The sequence below is a fragment of the Oncorhynchus masou genome, chromosome 4 (assembly GCF_036934945.1).
Source record: "Oncorhynchus masou masou isolate Uvic2021 chromosome 4, UVic_Omas_1.1, whole genome shotgun sequence".
In the NCBI taxonomy this organism is placed as follows: domain Eukaryota; kingdom Metazoa; phylum Chordata; class Actinopteri; order Salmoniformes; family Salmonidae; genus Oncorhynchus; species Oncorhynchus masou.
Genome location: NC_088215.1, coordinates 73,074 through 93,942, shown reverse-complemented (window position 1 = coordinate 93,942; position 20,869 = coordinate 73,074). Strand labels below are relative to the sequence as shown.

At 41.0% G+C, this 20,869-nt stretch overlaps 1 protein-coding gene across 1 annotated transcript in view; it reads right to left on the bottom strand.

Annotated features, from left to right (window-relative positions):
- Nucleotides 1–20,869, bottom strand: part of LOC135520847 (sodium/calcium exchanger 1-like) — a 48,976-nt gene that overhangs the window by 16,040 nt on the left and 12,067 nt on the right. The window contains exon 2 of the mRNA XM_064946658.1: nucleotides 16,690–18,542. Within this exon, the coding sequence (XP_064802730.1) occupies nucleotides 16,690–18,503 (1,814 nt within the window). The 5' untranslated portion in view covers nucleotides 18,504–18,542. The remainder of the gene's footprint in view (nucleotides 1–16,689; nucleotides 18,543–20,869) is intronic.

The following is a 20,869-nucleotide window of genomic DNA, read 5'->3' as shown; positions in this document are numbered from 1 at the left end:
ACGACACAAAGGCGACAGCACAAAAACAAATGGGAAGGTGTGTTGTAGAGTGACATCTAGCGATTCCGATAGGGGGAGACAATAAATCACAAACAATGAAATCAATGTCTTTTATACACAAAAATGTACTGGAAAAATGAAAACACCCCCATATATCGCCTCATCAAAATACTACATTTAAGTTCTGAATTAAAGTCATTTGAGACAAATGAGGGACACAACAATTCACAACAAGACTGAAATATTTTCAAGTGTGACTATGTAGTGCTGCATTGTACTGTTAGTGTTCTTATAGGCCACAGGCCCTACTGTATGTACAGGCAGGCATGGCGGACATGTTTTCCCTCCGATATATATTACCTCATTTTTTATTCTCAACAACAGGCCAAATGTAAGTTGAGCTTGGCTTGGCTCAGTAATGCGAAAAGGCCTAGAGAGTCTATCAGTCTATTTTATAGTCTTATACTGTGGCTCAGGCCCATGTTTGAGAATGACCAGGATCCTCTCAACAGCGATGCTACCCAAATATGGAGACTAAAACAACTCTCTGAGACAAAAGCAGAGCACCCATGGGTTGAAGATGCACTCCTGCATAATGTTTATAAACTAAACCATGGGGAAATGATTTCCTGATCCAAGATATGTTTGTACTGTATATCCAACTCATGACAATGACCATAGGAGTTGGCAAGACAGCACAAACAGATCTGGGACCAGACCAGACCAGGGGTAAGGTGAGAGGGAGATGATAGGCTTGTCGCTCTAACAGCTAGCCAAACATGTCTGAACATGTCTCCAAACACCACACTACTAATATACTTGGACAAAAGATGCAAGTAATGACAAACACTATGTAGGCAGCTTTGAATCTCTCTTAACAGGAGATGACATTGTCAATTTATAAGTTATTAGTTGTCTGATTGCTACTGCTAAATAATGCCGAAACTAGCTGCTGTGGCATATGGCCATTTGCTGTTGGATGTGAAATAACAGAAAATAATCACAACAGACTGTGATCATTTTAGGGATGAACTATTCACAAAATCCACGATTTGTTGACAATTTATCATCCTAAAAAAATAAACAGCCAATCCATGTGACAAACCAATTCAAAATGTAACCTTGTGGATGGTTGATGAACGATCTTTCAAGGCTGCTGTGTTTGCCATATTTCTCCCGTGACAAGATGGACCATTTCAATCTGGCAGATAACTGCATCTAATAACAGAACATTTCTGTGGTCTGACATGTATTTCCCCCATTAAAAGTAGGCTAAACCATGATTGTGAGTACTAATAGAAATAGCATAAACACAAATCAAATCAAACTTAATTTGTTACATGCGCCAAATAAAACAACTGTAGATCTTACCATGAAATGCTTACTTACAAGCCCTTAACCAACAGTGCAGTATTTACCAAATACACTAAAGTAATAAATAATAAAAAGTAACACAATAACACAACAATAACGAGGCTATATGCAGGGAGTACCGGTACCGAGTCAAGGTGCGGGGGTACAGGTCAGTTGAGGTAATTTGTACATGTAGGTAGGGGTGAAGTGACTACGCATAGATAATAAACAACGAGTAGCAGCAGTGTACAAAACAAATGGAGGGTGGTGTCAAAGTAAATAGTCCGGTGATGTCACGCCCTGACCTTAGTTATCTTTGTTTTCTTTATTATTTTGGTTAGGTCAGAGTGTGACGAGGGTGGTATGTGTATTTTTTCCTGTCTAGGGTTTTTTGTAATTCTATGGGGTTTTGGTATGTCTAGGTATATGTCGGTCTATGGTGGCCTGAATTGGTTCCCAATCAGAGACAGCTGTTTATTGTTGTCTCTGATTGGGGATCTTATTTAGGTTGACATTTTCCATTTTGGATTTGTGGGTTATTGTCTATGTGTAGTTTCCTGTCAGTACTTGTGTCGCAATAGCGGCACGTTGTTTTGTATAGTTTGTTCAGTGTTTAGTCTTCATTAAAAGAAGAATGTATTCTTATCACGCTGCGCCTTGGTCTCATCATTACGACGAACGTGATAGGTGGCCATTTTATTAATTGTCCAGCAGTCTTATGGCTTGGGGGTAGAGGCTGTTAAGGAGCCTTTTGGTCCTAGACTTGGCGCTCCGGTAGCAGAGAAAACAGTCTATGAGTCTAACAGTCTATGAGTCTCTGACAATTTTATGGGCCTTCCTCTGACACCGCCTATTATATAGGTCCTGGATGGCAGGATGCTTGGCCCCAGAAATGTACTGTAGTGAATTGCGGTCAGATGCCGAGCAGTTGCCATAGCAGTCGGTGATGCAACGGGTCAGGATGCTCTCGATGGTGCAGCTGTAGAACCTTGTTGAGGATCTGGGGACCCATGCCAAATCTTTTCAGTCTCCTGAGGGGGAAAAGGTTTTTTCGTTCCCTCTTCATGGCTGTCTTAGTGTGTTTGGACAATGATAATATGTTGGACACCAAGGAACTTGGGTATCTGGGAGGATGCTGTTGATGTGAGCCATGACCAGCCTTTCAAAGCACTTCATGGCTACCGACGTGAGTGCTATGGGGTGGTAATCATTTAGGCAGGTTACCGTCGCTTCCTTGGGCACAGGGACTATGGTGGGCTGCAGGTATTAGGCTGTAGGTATTACAGATTCAGTCAGGGAGAGGTTGAAAATGTCAGTGAAGGCACTTGCCAGTTGGTCTGCGCATGCAGGTAATCCATCTGGCCCCGTGGCTTTGTGAATGTTGACCTGTTTAAAGGTATTGCTCACATCGGCTGCCAAGAGCGTTATCACACAGTAATCCAGAACAGCTGGTGCTCTCGTGCATGCTTCAGTGTTGCTTGCCTCAAAGTGAGCATAAAAGGCATTTAACTCATCTGGTAGGCTTGCGTCACTCGGCTGTTCGTGTCTGTCTTTCCGTTTGGAGACCATAATAGTTTTCAAGCCCTGCCACATCCAACAAGTGTCAGAGCCGGTGTAGTAGGATTCAATCTTAATCCTGTGCTGAGGCTTTGCTTGTTTGATGATTCATAGCGGGATTTCTTATAAGCATCCGGATTAGTGTCCCGCTCCTTGAAAGCGGCAGCTCTAGCCTTTAGCTCGATGCGGATGTTGCCTGTAATCCATGGCTTCTGGTTGGGATATGTACGTACAGTCACTGTGGGGACGACGTCATCGATGCACTTATTGATGAAGCCAATGACTGAGGTGGTTAACTACTCAATGCCATTGGATGAATCCCAGAACATATTCCAGTCTGTGCTAGCAAAACAGTCCTGTAGCGTAGCATCCGCGTAATCTGACCAGTTCCGTATTGAGCGAGTCACTGGTACTTCCTGCTTTAGTTTTTGCCTGTGAGCAGGAATCAGGAGGATATAATTATGGTCAGATTTGCCAAATGGAGGGCAGGGGAGAGCTTTGTGTGCATCTCTGTGTGTGGAGTAAAGGTGGTCTAGAGTTTTTTTCCCCCTCTGGTTGCACATGTGACATGCTGGTAAAAATGTGGTAAATCTGATTTAAGTTTGCATGCATTAAAGTCCCCGGCCACTAGAAGGGCCGCTTCTGTATGAGAAATGTCTTGTTTGCTTATTGCCTTGTAGAGTTGGTTGAGTGCGGTCTTAGTGCCAGCATTGGACTGTGGTGGTAAAAAGACATCTACGAATAATATAGATGAGAAATCTCTTGGTAGATAGTGTGGTCTACAGCTTATCATAAGGTACAATACTGTACCTCAGGCGAGCAATACCACAAGACTTCTTGAATATTAGATATCGCTCACTAGCTGTTATTGACAAAAAGACACACCCCCACCCCTCGTCCAGACGTAGCTTCTTCTCTGTTCTGCCCGTGCATGAAAAATCCAGCCGGCTCTATATTATCCGTGTCGTTGTTCAGCCACGACTCGGTGAAACATAAGATTTTACAGTTTTTAATGTCTCGTTGGTAGGGTAATTGTAGGTCATCAATTTTATTTTCCAGTGATTGCATGTCATAGAATGGATGGCAGTGGGAGTTTACTCGCTCGCCTACAGATTCTCTGAAGGCAGCACGACCTGTGCCCTCTTTTCCGCCTTCTTTTCTTCACGCAAATTACAGGGATTTGGACCTTTTCCCGGGAAAGCAGTATGTCCTTCTCTTCGAACTCATTAAAGGAAAAAGCTTCTTCCAGTTCGTGGTGAGTAATCACTGTTCTGGTGTCCAGAAGTTATTTCCGATCATAAGAGACGGTAGCAGCAACATTATGTACAAAATATGTATTAAAAAAAAAACAAGTTACAAACAATGCAAAAAAAACTGACAAAATAGCACAATTGGTTAGGAGCATGTAACACGTCAGCCATCCTCTTCGGCCCAATCTTATTACAAATGTCAACATTGGTGCGATTTCAATTGCTTACACATATTCAGAGACTGGGGATAAACAGGGTCATTAAGTGGAGTGGAATTACACTGTCTCTTGATAAAACAGTGTTGCTTTGTAGCAATTGGAAATGTCAAAACCTTTTGGAAGGGAAAATTGCCATAGAAAATAAACACGTGCTGTATATTCAACCTGGTCTCAGAGCATTTCGTATTATTCTGTATGTAAATCGGAGACACTCCTATTTAGTATGATATCTTACGGTATGGTAAGTATTAATTTGTGGATATCCATCACCCATTTCGTTTGATAAGTTAAGAATTACAATTCGTATTATATGTTACAAATTTGCTAAATGTACAACATGTTACAAATTTCCAAAACGTATGATATGTTACAAAATCTAGCTAGGTGGCTAACGTTAGCTAAGCTAGGGGTTAAGGTTAGGGTTTAGTTTAGGTTTAGATTAGCTAACATGCTAAGTAGTTGCAAAGTAGCAACTGTTGTCCATAATGAGATTTGATTTCACAACCTTTGGGTTGCTAGATGTTTGTGTTATAAGCCAACCCATAATTTAACATTTTAGTAGATGCGCTTATCCAGAGCGACTTACAGTAGTGAGTGCATACATTTTAATACTTTATTTTGTACTAGTCCCGTGTGGGACTCAAACACACCACCCTGGCGTTGGTAGTGCATGGCACTTGCAACTGAGCTACACGGGACTACCATCCACCCTGACCAACCGCCATAGTAAGTAAACATCTGTCTTACATAACCATACCAAACGTAACATATCATAGTAATTTGAGTATCTCTGATATACATTTACTATGTTATGTCTACTCTAGGAGATCAGGCTGGTATACGTGGGTTCCACAGTGATTTGTGGGTATATTCTCAAAGGCATATTGGAGGTTGTTCCTAACATTACATGGTTTTTGGGTTAGAGGCTACGAGTCAACTGGAAGCTAATCTTACACAGTGTGAATACAGTATGGGTGAATTGTCAGTAATAATGTAATATGTTACCTTTATTTAACTAGGCAAGACAGTTAAAAACAAATTCTTATTTGGCCTACCCCGGCCAAACCCTAACCTGGACGACACTGGGCCAATTGTGCGCCGCCCTATGGGACTCCCTATCACGCCCTGTTGTGATACAGCCTGAAAACAAACCAGGGTCTGTAGTGACGCCTCTAGCACTGAGATGCAGTGCCTTAGACCACTGCGCCACTCAGGAGTCCGAACACTTTGATTACTTTTTCAAAGCTTCATTAGGTGGAGGCTAGAGAGGGATTGACAAACCACAAACTAGTTCAAACTTATTGGAACCTCCAAACTGATTCGAATTAGGGCAATTATGTGGGATAGTCAACCTGAGAATGCAACACTTTAATTAATGTCTTGTTTGTCCATTCTGTGAGACATTTAATTTGTGATTTGGTGTGGAAATGTCACATCCATCACGCTAGAATTGTCCATTACTCAAAGTCAACTACTAAGTGACAGGGGACCTTTTTATAGAGTCATTAAGCTGATGTTCATGTGATTGACTAAGATTAACATGAATTATTGATCAACGGCCTCTTGGTGCCACGTAGGTGAATGAGTCTCTGGTGAAAGGAAATAGCAAGAGTCCTGCTGGGCCCTTGGGTGACATAACAGGGACTCAGTCCCTTCCTCTTGTGACACCTCCTATTCACCCTCTCAGGCAGCCCTGGGTGTCATGGATTAAACCAGGGGTGTCTTCTACGAGGTACTGAAAATTGGTTACGTTTCCTTGCCATCGTTTGGGCAATTTTCTATGCTTCCTGACTGTCTAGCGACTTGGACATTCAAGAAACTGTATGAATGTAGGTCCATTGACTGTGCACAGTGATTATTAGTGAGCTGGACAGTCAAGAAACTACATGAAGATATTGTAGGTCCATTATCACTTCACACAGTTTAGATTTGGTTCTAGTTATTTTAAAGTATATTGATTTTGTTTCCCCCCTCAATTTTCAATCCACCTGTGGGCAATGTTCCCTCTAAGCTGCGGAAGGGCGCGCAGATCCTTCGGGACTAGCACACTGAAGAAATATGAACATGCACAGAGCAGCACGAGATTGAACTTTACTCAACTTTCTAGAGTTTTCTCCCTTAGTTAACACTATCAAAGTTTCCCTTTATTGTGGGAATTGTGTTTGAATCAACACAATATTAGCCACTTTTAATTCAACATAATGAAACAAAATGAACTGTGCAAGACTTAGAATGCAAAACTAACTACGCAAGAGATGTTGTTGTAGGCAGAAGACATTGGGAGTAGGATTCTATTGCATTGAAATGCATGACGCCATGCTCTACACATACCTGTGTGGCATAAACAATCAAAGCTGCAGTAGACCTATATGCAAATAGGTATTTTCATTTCCCACATATGGAACTGTGCCAATCACTTTGAACTGGACTGTGTTTACAGCATGAGTGGTAGTGAGTAGATGTGTTTGTTTTGAGATCAAAGCAAGAGCTGCATGTAGTCATGTGTGCACATGTGTTTATATCCTTTGCTAGTTAGTGAGTTTTTAGCCCAGTTCTAGATCATTTGTTGTCAGCAATGGGGGAGTGATTGCCAATAGGCAGAGGGCAGAGGGCAGGATAATTTGTCTGATTCTCTGTAATAATGGTGTGGGAATAATAATGCATTTTATTTGTAAAGTGGTTTCTTGCATCAAACAAGACAACAACTTTTGCAGTCACCTCCTTGTCTGAAGGACAAATGGATCAACAGGTTAATCTCAAGCCCAGCATGTTTTTTTTCAAAAGTCAAGGAATGTAGGCCGAAATTGAGCACCCCCCATTGACTGCTTCTGTAGGCTGAATGATAGAACAGCTATTTCCATGTTAAAATGTTATGGATGCATTTTATCCATTGTTATTGATGGTAGACCACTCTGGTAGGCCTACATCACAATCAAATAGCCACAGTCTGAAACTGTAACTTAAAATGGGTACAGTTACACAGAATTCAAGTTTGTGTTCAGCAGACCTGAAATTTGCTCAGTGCCAAAAAAGATTTCAGGGAACATTCGACCCTCTCGCGGGCCATATGTTTGACACCCCTGGATTTAAACAAAACAACAGGACACACAGCAGATGATGTCTGTGTGATAATCTCATTGCTCGTACCCGAGCCCTCAATAATAGTTTTTAAAGAAAGATTAAGAAGTTCCTTGTTTGGATTGATGGCCTATTACAATGTCATACTGTAGCAGGTATCCTGCTCAAAAGACTGTTCTATTTTTGATTGCTCCTACAGGCTTAGAGTGCCTAACAGAGAGGCTGCAAACTAATACTCTTTTGGCAAATTCAGACTGCTTCTTCTGCCACCTGGCAAAAACGGTAGACAGGGTTACTAAACCTACTTAGTGGCTCTAATCTGTCAACAGAGAGACCCCCCTAGCAAGCCATTGTTACTCCCACAAGCATGGGAAACTGGGTATTGGACTGTCTCCACATTTCAACTGGCTTTTGAAGAGATACAGTACCCTTTTTCAAGGATGCACAACAAAGTAAAAGTTGGAGGCCAACAACTCTGTTGAGCAGTCGGTTTGAAAAAGGAAGGGATATTTCTACTGTGTTGGCTCTGAGCAGGATTACATGTGCCAGCTTCCTCACAGCTTTTCCAAAGGCAGTTTGACTGACAGACACACAGAGAGAAAGATTGACAGAGAGTGGGTGAGTCATGACAGAGCGACTGAATGGCAATGACAGTAAGAGAGGGAGAGAGAAAGAGTGGACATAAAGGGGAGAAGAGAAGCGAATAACAGAGAGAGAAAAAAAGAGTGTGAGAGAAAGGACAGAGAGGAGAGAGAATGTTCCTTTGGCTTCTTAGCCCCATGTCAATCCTATCCCTATGAGCCAGACCTCCAACTGAGTCAAATCAGCCGATGCGCTGTTTGACTCAGGGCCAAACACTAGCTGCGAGCCAGCATCTCCCCAGTACTTCCATAAAATAGGTAGTGTCAACAGTCCCTGAATGTCAACACCATTGACCTTGTCAACGTCAGTTCATCTGCAATTTTATTTTCTGTGAAACACAGCACCAGATAGTTATACCTTTTTTTCATGGTATCCAATTGGTAGTTACAGTCTTGTCCCATCGCTGCAACTCTCGAGAGGTGAAGGTTGAGAGTTGTGCATCCTCCGAAACACAACCCAGCCAAGCTGCTTTTTGACACAATGCCCACTTAACCCAGAAGCACCAACGTGTCAGAGAAAACACCGTAAACCGTGTGATGGAACAAGAAGATGCCTGCCGGACAAACACTCCCCGAACCCGGACGACGCTGGGCCAATTGTGCGCCATCCCATGGGTCTGTGGCAGAGCCTGGACTCGAACCAGGATTTCTAGTGGCACAGCTAGCACTGTGATGCAATGCCTTAGACCACTGCGCCACTCGGGAGGTCCCCAGAAAATTATACTTTAATGTCCGATTTGTGAAAGACTCAAGCTCATAGTAGGCTTTATTGTGACCAGAATTGAATAGAAATGAATGGTTTAAAACACCCGTGGAAATCGGCCTATTTGGATAGGGCCAAATGTAAATGTTTTTAACATAAGAACTATAAAAAGCATATGCATGACAATGGTAGCAACTGAAAGAAAACATTGGAGATTATGGAGAAATAGTTAGACCAAAGGTGAGGACACAAGACTGAACCCAAACATTACACTGTTCATTTTATGTGCATTTGACATTTTACTCTTAAGGATCATACCCTTTTTTCAATTTTTGCCTGAAATGACATACCCAAATCTAACTGCCAGTAGCTCAGGACCTGAAGCAAAGATATGCATATTATTGGGATCACTTGAAAGGAAACACTTTGAAGTTTGTGGAAATGTGGAATTAATGTTGGAGAATATAACACATTAGATCTGGTAAAAAATAATACAAATAAAAAAAATGTTTTTTATTTTTTAAATGTTATCATCTTTGAAATGCAAGAGAAATACCATAATATAATATTGCAGTTCAAGCTAAATTTACAGTGTGTGTGCAAAGGTTCAGATTGATCCAGTGAAGTGCTGCAATTTTGTATCAAGTCTGCCCAAATGTGCCGAATTGGTCAATTTATACATCTTCACGTACATAACTATAGAGAAAATACAAAAAATTACATGGTAATTTGGGGCGGCAGGGTAGCCTAGTGGTCAGAGCATTGGACTAGTAACTGGAAGGTTGCAAGTTCAACCCCCTGAGCTGACAAGGTATAAATCTGTTGTTTTGCCCCTGAACAGGCAGTTAACCCACTGTTCCTAGGCCTTCATTGAAAATAAGAATTTGTTTTTAACTGACTTGCCTAGTTAAATAAAGGTTAAAAAAATAAAAATACAACATTTAAGTTGATACACTCCCAGGAATGTCATACAAATGATGGATCATTAGCTTATGCACTAACTTTCACAAAACTAGATGGCCGGGTGGGGTTGGTGTGAAGCCAAAAAAAAATATATATATATATATATATATATTTTTTTTAAACAATGCTACATTTTATCTCTGGGACCCTCAGGATGACAAATCAGAGCAAGATTATTGAATTTAAGTACATTATTTACCTTCAGAGGTGAATGTTTTTGTTGTTGTGCTTTCTTCTCAGAGTTGGACTAGTAATCGAGAGATTGCAAGATCAAATCCCCGAGCTGACAAGGTAAAACAATTCTGTCATTCTGCCCCTGAACAGGGCAGTTAACCCACTGTTCCTAGGCCGTCATTGAAAATAAGAATTTGTTCTTAACTGACTTGCCTAGTTAAATAAAGGTAAAATAAATAAAAAATAGCATGGTATTTTTTCACTGTAATAGCTACTGTAAATTGGACAGTGCAGTTAGATTAACAATAATTTAAGCTTTCTACCCATATAAGACATGTCTATGTCCTGGAAAGTTTGCTGTTACTTACAACTGTCATGCTAATCACATTAACGCATGTTAGCTCAACCGTCCCAGTATAGGGACACCGATCCCGTACATTTTATAGCATTTGTCAATAACAACATTTTAAAATACTCAGTAACAATACTCAATAATAATATTAATTATTATTGAGTATTAATTACTCAATAATATTCAGTAACATAATAAGAATATTTACTGAAATGTTGGATTGGTGCAAGATAAGAAAAAACTATTACAAGGGTTTGAGTGAGAGATCTAACTGGCATCTCCAAATGCAAACACACCTCTCCAAACTGTGCACAGTTCCTAAGTAATTTCAATGCAATTTTATGATTCAAGGAAAGAGCTTTCAATCATAAGGAGCTCTCCTAGCTTTGCCATTGAGGAACTGAAGAAAGCAGACTTATAGTTTTATGTTTGGAACACAGCACCATCAGACAATTACTGTTGCTGTTTACACAATCCAAAAACGTTCCTTTATAACGTTCCTTTATCTGGGTGAGGTGGGCATCATTTGAAAACATATTCTTAAGTTATAAAATAAGATCTTACAGTGTTAGGCATTAAAAAGGCACTTCAGACAAACAGATTGTAATTTTGTTGCGCATAGAATGGAGTCATGAGTGCACTCAAGTACGTCTTCTGCGGCAAAGAAAATTCACAATACGACAAACATAAGTTCATTCTGTTCAGAACAATCCAGTGTATAACGCATGTCATCCTTGAAACTTTGGATCAAAAATAGCGATCATAAACATTGAAAATGTAAATTAAATGAGTTTTCAAATATGGAAACGTGAAGTACATTTGGATTCATGGGTGTGTGGTTTGCCCATTTGACATCAAAGGTATTTTTATAATACTAAACATCTCACCTTCCAGAACACATCGACTCCTCTCGATTTACAGTATTTCCCTCACTCAGACAACAACAAATGTGCAAAATCATCCCAATTAGTTGGAGGGATGGGGGCATTCTTGTCTGTGTGGTGCTCAATTTTATAACAGCTGTCAATCAAAACTCATACAGCGCTGTGAAGTGGAGAACCTGAGCTCTGATATAATATATTGCATACATGTTACTGTACAGTCACTGCAATCCAATTAAAGCACTTATCAATTACAAAATATTCCATTTTCAACCCACATATGAGATGACGTGCTGTGAGTGGAAAGAGCTAGTGATTCTTACTGAGAAAATCAAAGGAAAGACACATTGAGTGCTAAAGAATAGCTTAGCAAAGCCATTGAGTTGACCAGACCCAAATTAGTACTATTATAAGAACATGAACAGTCATACTAAATGAGACCAAACCAAATAGAAAAGGTTATCCTTTTCGGCAGTCCGTCTCTCATTGGAGAGAGGAGCAGGCAGACCAATAAGTTGCCTTCCCTACCATGAATATAATTTGTTTTTCCCACCTCACATTCATTTTCTATTTCTGGCCCTGCTATAAATCAAATCAAATGTTATTGGTCACATACACGTGATTAGCAGATGTTATTGCAGCTGTAGCGAAATGCTTGTGCTTCTAGCTCCGACAGTGCAGTAATATCTAACAAATTACACAACATATATCCAATACACACAAATCTAAGTAGCAATGAATTAAGACTATATACATATGGACGAGTGATGTCAGAGCGGAACAGACTAAGATACAGTAGAACAGTATAGAATACCGTATATACATATGAGATGAGTAAAGTAAGATATGTAAACATTATTAAGTGACTAAGATACAGTAGAACAGTATAGAATACCGTATATACATATGAGATGAGTAAGAGCCTTATGCCAGTGATTGTGTAAGAAGACAGCTCACAAAGTGAGGGAGGCTTATTAAATAATAATTTGGTGAGTGCTTATTTGTCCTATTTCACTCATGTACACATGTGTATTAATAAACATGTCTGATTTGGAAATTGCATTTCCCAACTCCAGCTGAGTAACCCTTCTGAGAGTGGGGTCATGGCCAGGGTCTGCCATTATCAAGCAATTTGGGTTAAGTGCCTTGCTCAAGGGCACATTGACAGATTTTTCAGCAGGTTGACATTTATTGTCATGAAACTTGCCCTAAGCAAGATCTAAGCAACTTCTGCTAGATAGGCCAGCTGTAAAGTCAAAATTGGGTGTATGGTAAAATGGTAGTCAGTTTGCATTGCTATTTGCTGCCTCACAAAATATACAATGCAGCTCACTGAAAGTTTTCCCTTGTCCTTTATTCCTCACTGCTACTGTAAAGCATGGAAAATGTGATTTGAGTTCATGCGGTCTCAGAATTTTAATAGATTTACAAAGAGACGTGTGTTCCCCTATCTGCAGTGTACATAATGTTAAGTATCCCTCTTGGGGTGGGAAGAAGTTCTATGGTATTACATAAGCAAAGCTACTGAAAAAAGTCTAAATAATCCTACAATTTGTCATTTGTCACTGTTTTTCTTACAGCTATTCATAACCTATAGACTATACCCTTGTGAGTACACAAATGTAACTTGATAGAGAGGTAGCCGAGTGTTCCTAAGGGGCTGAGATGCAGAATGTAACAAGGCTGTTTCCGACTATCGGGCATGTGTGTCCTATATTGAGTGTCTTTCCACTAAAATAAATGTATTTTGCTAAGATATGGTATGTTTATATCATGGCATATTCTTTTGATGAGCTTACTTGAGTAGCAGCCAGGGTCGTCAGTGTGATCGGTTTTTGCACCAAGTATGCAATAGGATACAACGCTAAGAGAATTCGTCAGCACAGATGAGATGGGCATAATGAGTGATCAAACTGTGGATGTCTCTTCTTCTCCCCCTCGCCATTTGTAAGTAACATGCCTGCCATTATCTGCTCCCAGTCTCTGTGTCTCGGCCAATTAGAGGCCTGACAAACATTGTTTCAGCCATGTAGAAAGCCAGACAAACATTTCACCTGCAGAAAAATAAGACACAAATATGTCCATCGCCCCTGAAGTGGTTAGCTCCCCAAAAATTGGGACATATGCACTGCAATGACCAACCCCTCAAAAACATCCAAAGGCTGCAAGGGAAAATGTGAGGCGTATATAGACAGAGGTTGAGTCAGTGGAGTTGGCGAGTTTTTGTGTGTCCTCCTCCCTCTTCCTCCTAGGCCTGGGTTTGGATAGTATTTGATATCGTTCAAATACTTTAAGCATCTGCTTGAGCCTGCACCAGGCAAGCTTAATCAAGCACAGCTTGAAGTAATTTGAAAGATTTCAAACATGATTTGAACACTTGGTCTTCTTGCTCCTCTATGGTCCAAAGTGCCATGGTCTCCTGCCTCGGTCTGTCGCTTGTCTGATGAAGCGGTGGTGACAGCCCCGCTGTCATGCAGCCCAAGGAAACACATCACTCCCCCAGCCATGTGATCCACAGGCCAGAGCCGCCACTGGGCCGCACGGGAAGCTATGCTAGCCCTGGATCATGACAGTGGTCTACTGAGCTTATAAGGATAGAGGAGCACGAGGTCTGTCCTCATGCGAGAGCAGGCCAGAGACGAGAGGGCAAAATTAGCATAGGCAAAGAAAACGATTTAATTAGTTGTTTAAAATAGTACCTCCTCCTAAAGCCCAAAGTAATCCCCTGTCAAGTTTCATGCTTGTCAATGTGTGTAGTCAAAGCAAAGCCATTAATTTCACTACAAGTAGGCAGCGAAGTTAATAATATCTACATTACCAGAGGGCGGGTCTTGTCAAAATAAAAAAGGCATGGTTGAACCATCATTCTCTACGGTTGAGGGCAGCAGATATGATCTTGTCTGATAAGGACAGTCGGATACAAAGGACACATTCTGGCTATAATAAATTGTGATGTAAAATGATGTTGTGTTTATTCAGTAGAGTTAAGTACAGAGGACCAAACCCAATTTTTGGAGAAAAGATCCAGTCGAAATGTTACTGAAATGGGTACTTTGTAGAACATTGTTAGTTTGATATTTCAAAGGTCGCTGAAAGGTCCTTGGCGGAGTACCTGGTGCTAATTCTTAAAAACCTATACTGGCTCAGTCAGGAGCTAAGCCCTTATTACACATTAATGTCCACCAATATCATCACAACAACTAATACTTGTTCCTACCAGCAAAATAAAAGAACATGGTCCTGACCGTGTAGTTTCTTGTAACGATATAACTAGATCGTCTTTGACTATTCAACCACCCTTATCTGGATACGGGACACAGCAGGGTTGAGTGTAACCAGGTCTCTTGCTTCAGTGACAAATGGAATTACCATCAATCACATTCTGTCTGTAGCGTAAGTGAATGATTTGTGCAGAAACATAAATAAATGTTCACATTGCAATGGACATTGCATGCTTCTTAAAATAGGTTTGGAAATAACTTGCAACTGCATCCTCTCAAATGTGTCAATGTCAACGCTAATACATTTTCCAAATGAAAACTTAGGAACTGACTCCCCAACCGAGACGGCTGCCTTGTCTATATATGGTACTGCTTCTCTATGCAAAGCTTGCTGAGCTGATTTACATTGCTCACTTCAAAGCAATCTGTTTGCCTCTGTATAAATGTGTGGATGTCTTAACTTAAAACAAGCACAGAGCCTTTTCCATTTCAACACGTTGGTGCTATCCTCAAACTGGCAATGTTAATCCTCTATGGAATACATTTGTTGTCATTATATCCCCCACGTAACAATCCATGGAAAATGTCTGGCCCAACTGCTATTCCAGGTATGTACAGTATACCTGACCATATCAGTATATCATTCACGGGAGTTTCAGTTTGAAGAGGGGAGTGATAAAAGTGTTGCTGGATTTCCCACTGAAAAACGCAAAAAGGCCTGACTCATATTCTATTCTGGTGGTTTTCTATAAATGATGAACACACTGATATGGAAAATCTGTATCGTAGCAGCTGCATTTTTTTCAATATGATATTGATTAAAAACATTTCAATATTACAACTGCCTAGCTGACCTGTAATGTCTTATGCATGAGGAGTTTGTTTTGAGTTTAAATAAACAGGACAGACTGCGGACCAATTCAAGATCTGCATGTGGAGTGAACATGTAGGACTCCTACAGTCTCATGTTCATAACTGCTTTCTCCATTTGTATCTCTCTGGAACCTATAACGTACTAAAATTAGTTCAGTCCTTTTTGGGAGCTCTTCGTAAATAGTAACCGTTTGCCCGATAACTGTTTAGAGTCCGTTATATCTTTTGATACACCTGTTATATTGATATTATTTATCTTTATCAGGAAGGTATTCCAGTGTTCTTACATAGCATACACAAAATGATCAGCCAAAGAACAGCTGCTGCCTCTGGGCTCCAACAAATTCCATACCTAATCTAATCACGCAAACATGCTAACGCATCATTAGCATCAGAATGATAATTTCTTGAAGTGTTGTCTCTCTTTTGTCCAGCACCAGTGAGTTATCAAGTCCCGTCTTCAGTGAGACACGGTATTTGGTACACTTGAATACTCTCAATTGTACAGTATGTTCTATGTTGAAGCACTGCAGGTCATAAAATATCCAAGGGGTGTTGAGCGAAAGTGGATGAGAAATTGCAGAAAAACCCCTTTAACTGAAATGAAATCATTCAAGCCAGTTTTGCAATACTACAGTCCACAGTATCTCTACATGTGGTATGCAAAACAGTAATTGGTAGATTTGTAGACAGGGGCTAGTCAGGCAGTCAAATGAATGCTCACATGAATGATTAAAACAACAAGGGCAGTGAGGGCAAAGCTGAGAGAAAAAGAACACAAGACAGTGAAGCAGAAAGTAGTAAGTGGAAAGATAGATAGGAACTTAAGACAGGATTCCTTCTTGAACCCCAGAGAAATTTACATCCCCTGAGAAAATGGAATCTAAGATAATAGATTAAAACAATAATTGGAATGGAATGCACATTGAAATGAATGGAATCTAATGACGAGATCAACGGGCCATACAATGTAAAACCCACTGTTTCAAAACTGGTTGAATCAACGTTGTTTCCACGTCATAAACAAAAAAATGACATTGAATCAATGTGGAAAACTGATTGGATTTGCAAAAAGTCATCAACGTATTGGAATTTCATCTTTTTTTTCACCCAAATCCAATAACATGATGACATGTTTGTTGATTTCACATTGAATTCAGAATTGGTTGACAACTAAACAAAGTGTAAAAAATATATATCTAGGTTGAACTGACATCTATGCTTAGTGATAGGCGACAACAATAAGCTCTTTTCTTTATGAGACAGAAAGTCACTTCTGTGGGACATAGTAGAAACAGGGACATTGACTTTACTAAGACATAACAGTTGTCAAATTGAACTTCAATGTGCTGTGGGCCACACCTCATTTACATGACAACAATATAAACATGACAATGTAATGTTAATACCAAGTGTGTAACTTACAAAATCTCATCGTTCTGGAATTCCAGCGCTCCGTGCGTATCTTCAAAGTCTTCTCCCCCTCCTTTTGCTGTACCCTCCATGGTCTTGTAGGGTACGACCACTAGACCCCGCGCTCCTGAGGTACGAAGAACCTTTACTTCCATCATGCCGATACTTTCGCTTATGGTCATTACCGGTTCTTCAAAAGTAAAGATCCCGGCATGGTCATCGTCAAAGATAGTCACGGTGGCTGAGCAGGGTAGGCCAAGGCCCGCCAAAGTGTCCAAGTGATTAGCCCTTGGTTGTACGTAGCCAGTGCCCTCCGATATGACTTTCACGTTGCTAAGGTGGACCAGAAAATGCTCATCCTCCTCAAAGATGTCATCGTCAATGATGTCTATCCGGATCTCCTTCTCAGTCTCACCGGGGTTGAAAACCACAACGCCCTCAGTGAACTGGTAGTCCGATCCTGCATTGGCTGTGCCGTCTTCGGTACGGTATTCCACTGAAACAGTGTTAGTCAAGTCCCCACCAAGGCGTACTACATTCAAGGCCACTGTACCGCAGTTCTCCAAGCACTGGTATGTACCGGGGTCAAAAAAGACCTTTGACGAAAAGTCATTCTCAGAAACTTCGGAGCGGATCTCGTACGCACCAACAGCTTTCCTGGCTTGGTCTGCTGCATGCTTCTTCAGTACGTTCCCTGCTCCCGTCATGATCCTGGTAGCCTGGCATCGGTAGAAGGCGCGACTCTTTTGCTGCTGTGTCAAGACCTGGTAGTTGGCCAGTTCTATCAGCTGCTCCGTCTCCTTCTCTGGATGCTTCTGCTTCAGTTCCTTCAGGATCCGAACCATTTCTCTTCTGGCCTCCTCCTCATCCAGGTCCTTCTCATCGAAACCCATCGCTCCGTCCATGAAGCTCTCTGAGTTGAGCATTTTCCCATCCATTTCAATGTCCATCTTTGAAGGTATTTGCGCCTCCCCTTCCGTCTCAATGATCACCCCTCTTCGTTTCCCTGCGCGGTAGCGTTTGTACATGTACTTATAGACAAGAAGTCTGCGATCCGCGACGTAAGCCATCCCAACACACAATGGGAAGAAGAACAGTGTGACAAGGCCCTCCCACACCTGTACGATGCCCGGAGAGATGACAGCCAAGATGAGATAAAGCCAGGTGTACGCGAATATACTCCAGGTGGCGGTAACAAAAAATACCCTCAAATGTTTGACTTTCCGGTGCTCTCCATCAGGAATGACAGAAACACAGAATCCAATGATAACGAACATGTTGAAGGCAGCACTACCAACAATTGTGTTCGGGCCCAGATCACCTGCGTCAAAGTTGTGACCGCACACCTCAACGACGGACAGTAGGATTTCCGGGGCTGAGGAACCCAGGGCCATAAGGGTCAGGTTGGACACCGTCTCATTCCATATACGCACCGTGGTTGTCACTTTTTCGCCATTTGGTTTCTTGATGGTGATCTCCCTCTCTTGTGATGTAATTACCTCGATGGATGCCATGAAGCGATCCGCAATGATAGAGACCCCCAGGAACATGTAAAACAAGGCCACAAAGTAAACTGTGGCTCTTGCCAGTTTATCACCAAAGGATGGGTTCTCTGGTAACCATATGGGCAGAATGACACCCACTTTGCATTCAGTATCCACTGAATCACACTTCTTATTAGTTTGGTTGCCAATGGAAGAGTTTGTTCCGAGGCTTGGGTTTGAATTCCCAGCTGTAACATATTTAATTTCAGATGAGAAAACTGCCAACAACACTGTGAGTTGAAGAGCGCAGAAGAGGAAAGATGATGTCCCAGTTCGTCTCATGATTCTGATGAGGTGTTATGCTCCAACTCTTCCTTTCACCTATGCAAAAAATAAAAGGGATTGATGAGAACAGAACTACCAAAAACTGTACAAATTTGAGAAATTACAAATCACTGAAAGAGAAATATCAATATTCCTAACTCCAGTGTTTCCCTAAGTTACAGTAGATATAAAGCAACATCCCCCAGAGTCGCCTCCAATGCACACATCACACATTTAATATTGAAGCTTTGTCAGATATGAGGGAGCTTCAGGTGTCCTCTGGGCTACCAAGTTAGGAGGGGGGACCTGTCTAACCTAGTAGGGGAAACACTTCCTAAATCATTTCTAGAAAATAACACTGGTTTAACCAGACTACCACACAATCATACACTTCTCTCTCTCTCTGATTGTGTGTGTCTGTCACGTATCACTGGAACTGTGTCATTATGCACACCTGGTCCCCATTCCCACTGATTGTAATTGTATAAATGTGCCCTTTGGTGCACGATTGGGCTGTCAATTATTGTTCCAATGTTCGTTGGTCGTGTGAGTACCTGTGCTGTGTTGTGTTGGCTTTCGTGCTGCTTGTATTGCGCAGATGATTACGGGTCTCATCACGTTTAGAATCATTGTGTGCGTGTATGTTACAGGTCTCGTCCTGGTGTATTTCTTCGAGGTACTCGGCTTTTTTGTTTGGGTTTCAACCCTGTGTTTTGTATACGTGTTTGTTTGGTCTTCGTCCCCGTGCCTTTAGATGGCCTGCTGTAATTTGGGTATAAAAAGCTATTACGCATTCCTGCGCCTGTCTCCCCATCCCTTTATACAAATGTGACAGTGTCTTAGAGAGTGATCACTTGCATTGTATCATTTGAATAACTGGTTTAGATGGCAAAATGGTACCAATGATTACATTTCTCCATACAATCTTTACTACGTCCTCTAGACATACTGCCATGAAAAAACTACAATATTTGAAAAATATGTTGCAATGAAATACACTTTGCAACTTTGATTTAATGGAATAAAAATGTCACCTACTTTGCTTGAGAAAAAAAATGTGTGCATTTAGCCTACGAGATAGTTGGGGCCAGTTCCAGGCATAACCCACTGCGCACAAACGTCAGTTCATTACATTACACTAATTTTAGTCATTTAGCAGACGCTCTTATCCAGAGTGACTTACAGGAGAAATTTGGGTTAAGTGCCTTGCTCAAGGAGACATTAACAGATTTTTCACCTAGTCAGCCCGGGGATTCAAACCAATTCAACGTCTAGTTTTGATTAAATATTTTTTTTTTGTGTGTTACTCAGTTGGGGTCTCAATTTTTTAAGAATAGTATAATACACTAGGTGCAATTTTGAAAATTGGTGGTGCATCAGCAGTTTTTCTCTTGTTATGTCAGTCACTGTCAAATAGCCATGTCAGCAAAATATTTTTAGATTGACAGTTAGTTGAGCTAGCCATTTAAACTTTTATCATGCGGAATCCCGACCGGGCACAAAGCGCACATGTCCAGGGGCCCTGACCTCCACATTGATGTTGTGAGTCATTCTCCCTCAGATATCATATTAACATTTTAAATTCATTACAAAATGTGTAGAGTTGCAGAGAACTGCTTTAAAAGTGCAACATTTTCAATACACCCCCATGACAAAATGTGAATTGTAGGAAATGAACTTAAAAAACAAATTCTCTCCACCATGAAGAGGGGGGTCACTAAAGTGTTTGCCCGAAGTGGCCCCCCAAACCAAATCTTGCTTAAGGCCCCCAGAAGGCTAAAGCTGGTGATAGAAAGATGTCTTTCATAGTCTTATCTTTCTTTACATAGGCTATTATTTTTTGAAAGGCTAGACCACATTTGTCCTAATTACATGATTCTCATTTGCAACATGAAATTACAAAGATACAGTATCAGCAATCTAGTCTGCAATTTACATCCATGCACATGTTCTTTAAGGGTAGGATTTAAAGTCAACTAGCCGATAAAGTAGCCTACAAAAATGCATAACATTTCAAGTGACAGTAATTGCCCAAACTGCTGGCCTACCGTTTTAATCCACGTAATGGGGAACGGAATTTATAAACTACTGAGAAATTATTTGAGGCTGAAAAAGGAAACAGAAATCCTTGAGAAATCCTCAATTTCCAACCCTTGATAAAACAATGACGTAAATTGTGACATCGTCAATAAATCTTGAGTTGAGTTGTTGTATAGGTAAACCGTTTGTTCCAAAAAAATACAAATGTTCTGCCACAGTATATAGCCGATTTGAGACGATCATGGGCTCTCAGCGCACGCTTCCTCGGGACTGCTCTCTTTCACTCACTCTCGCTCTTTCACTCACTCTCTTGCTCTGTCCCACCCTCTCTCATTTCTCATCCT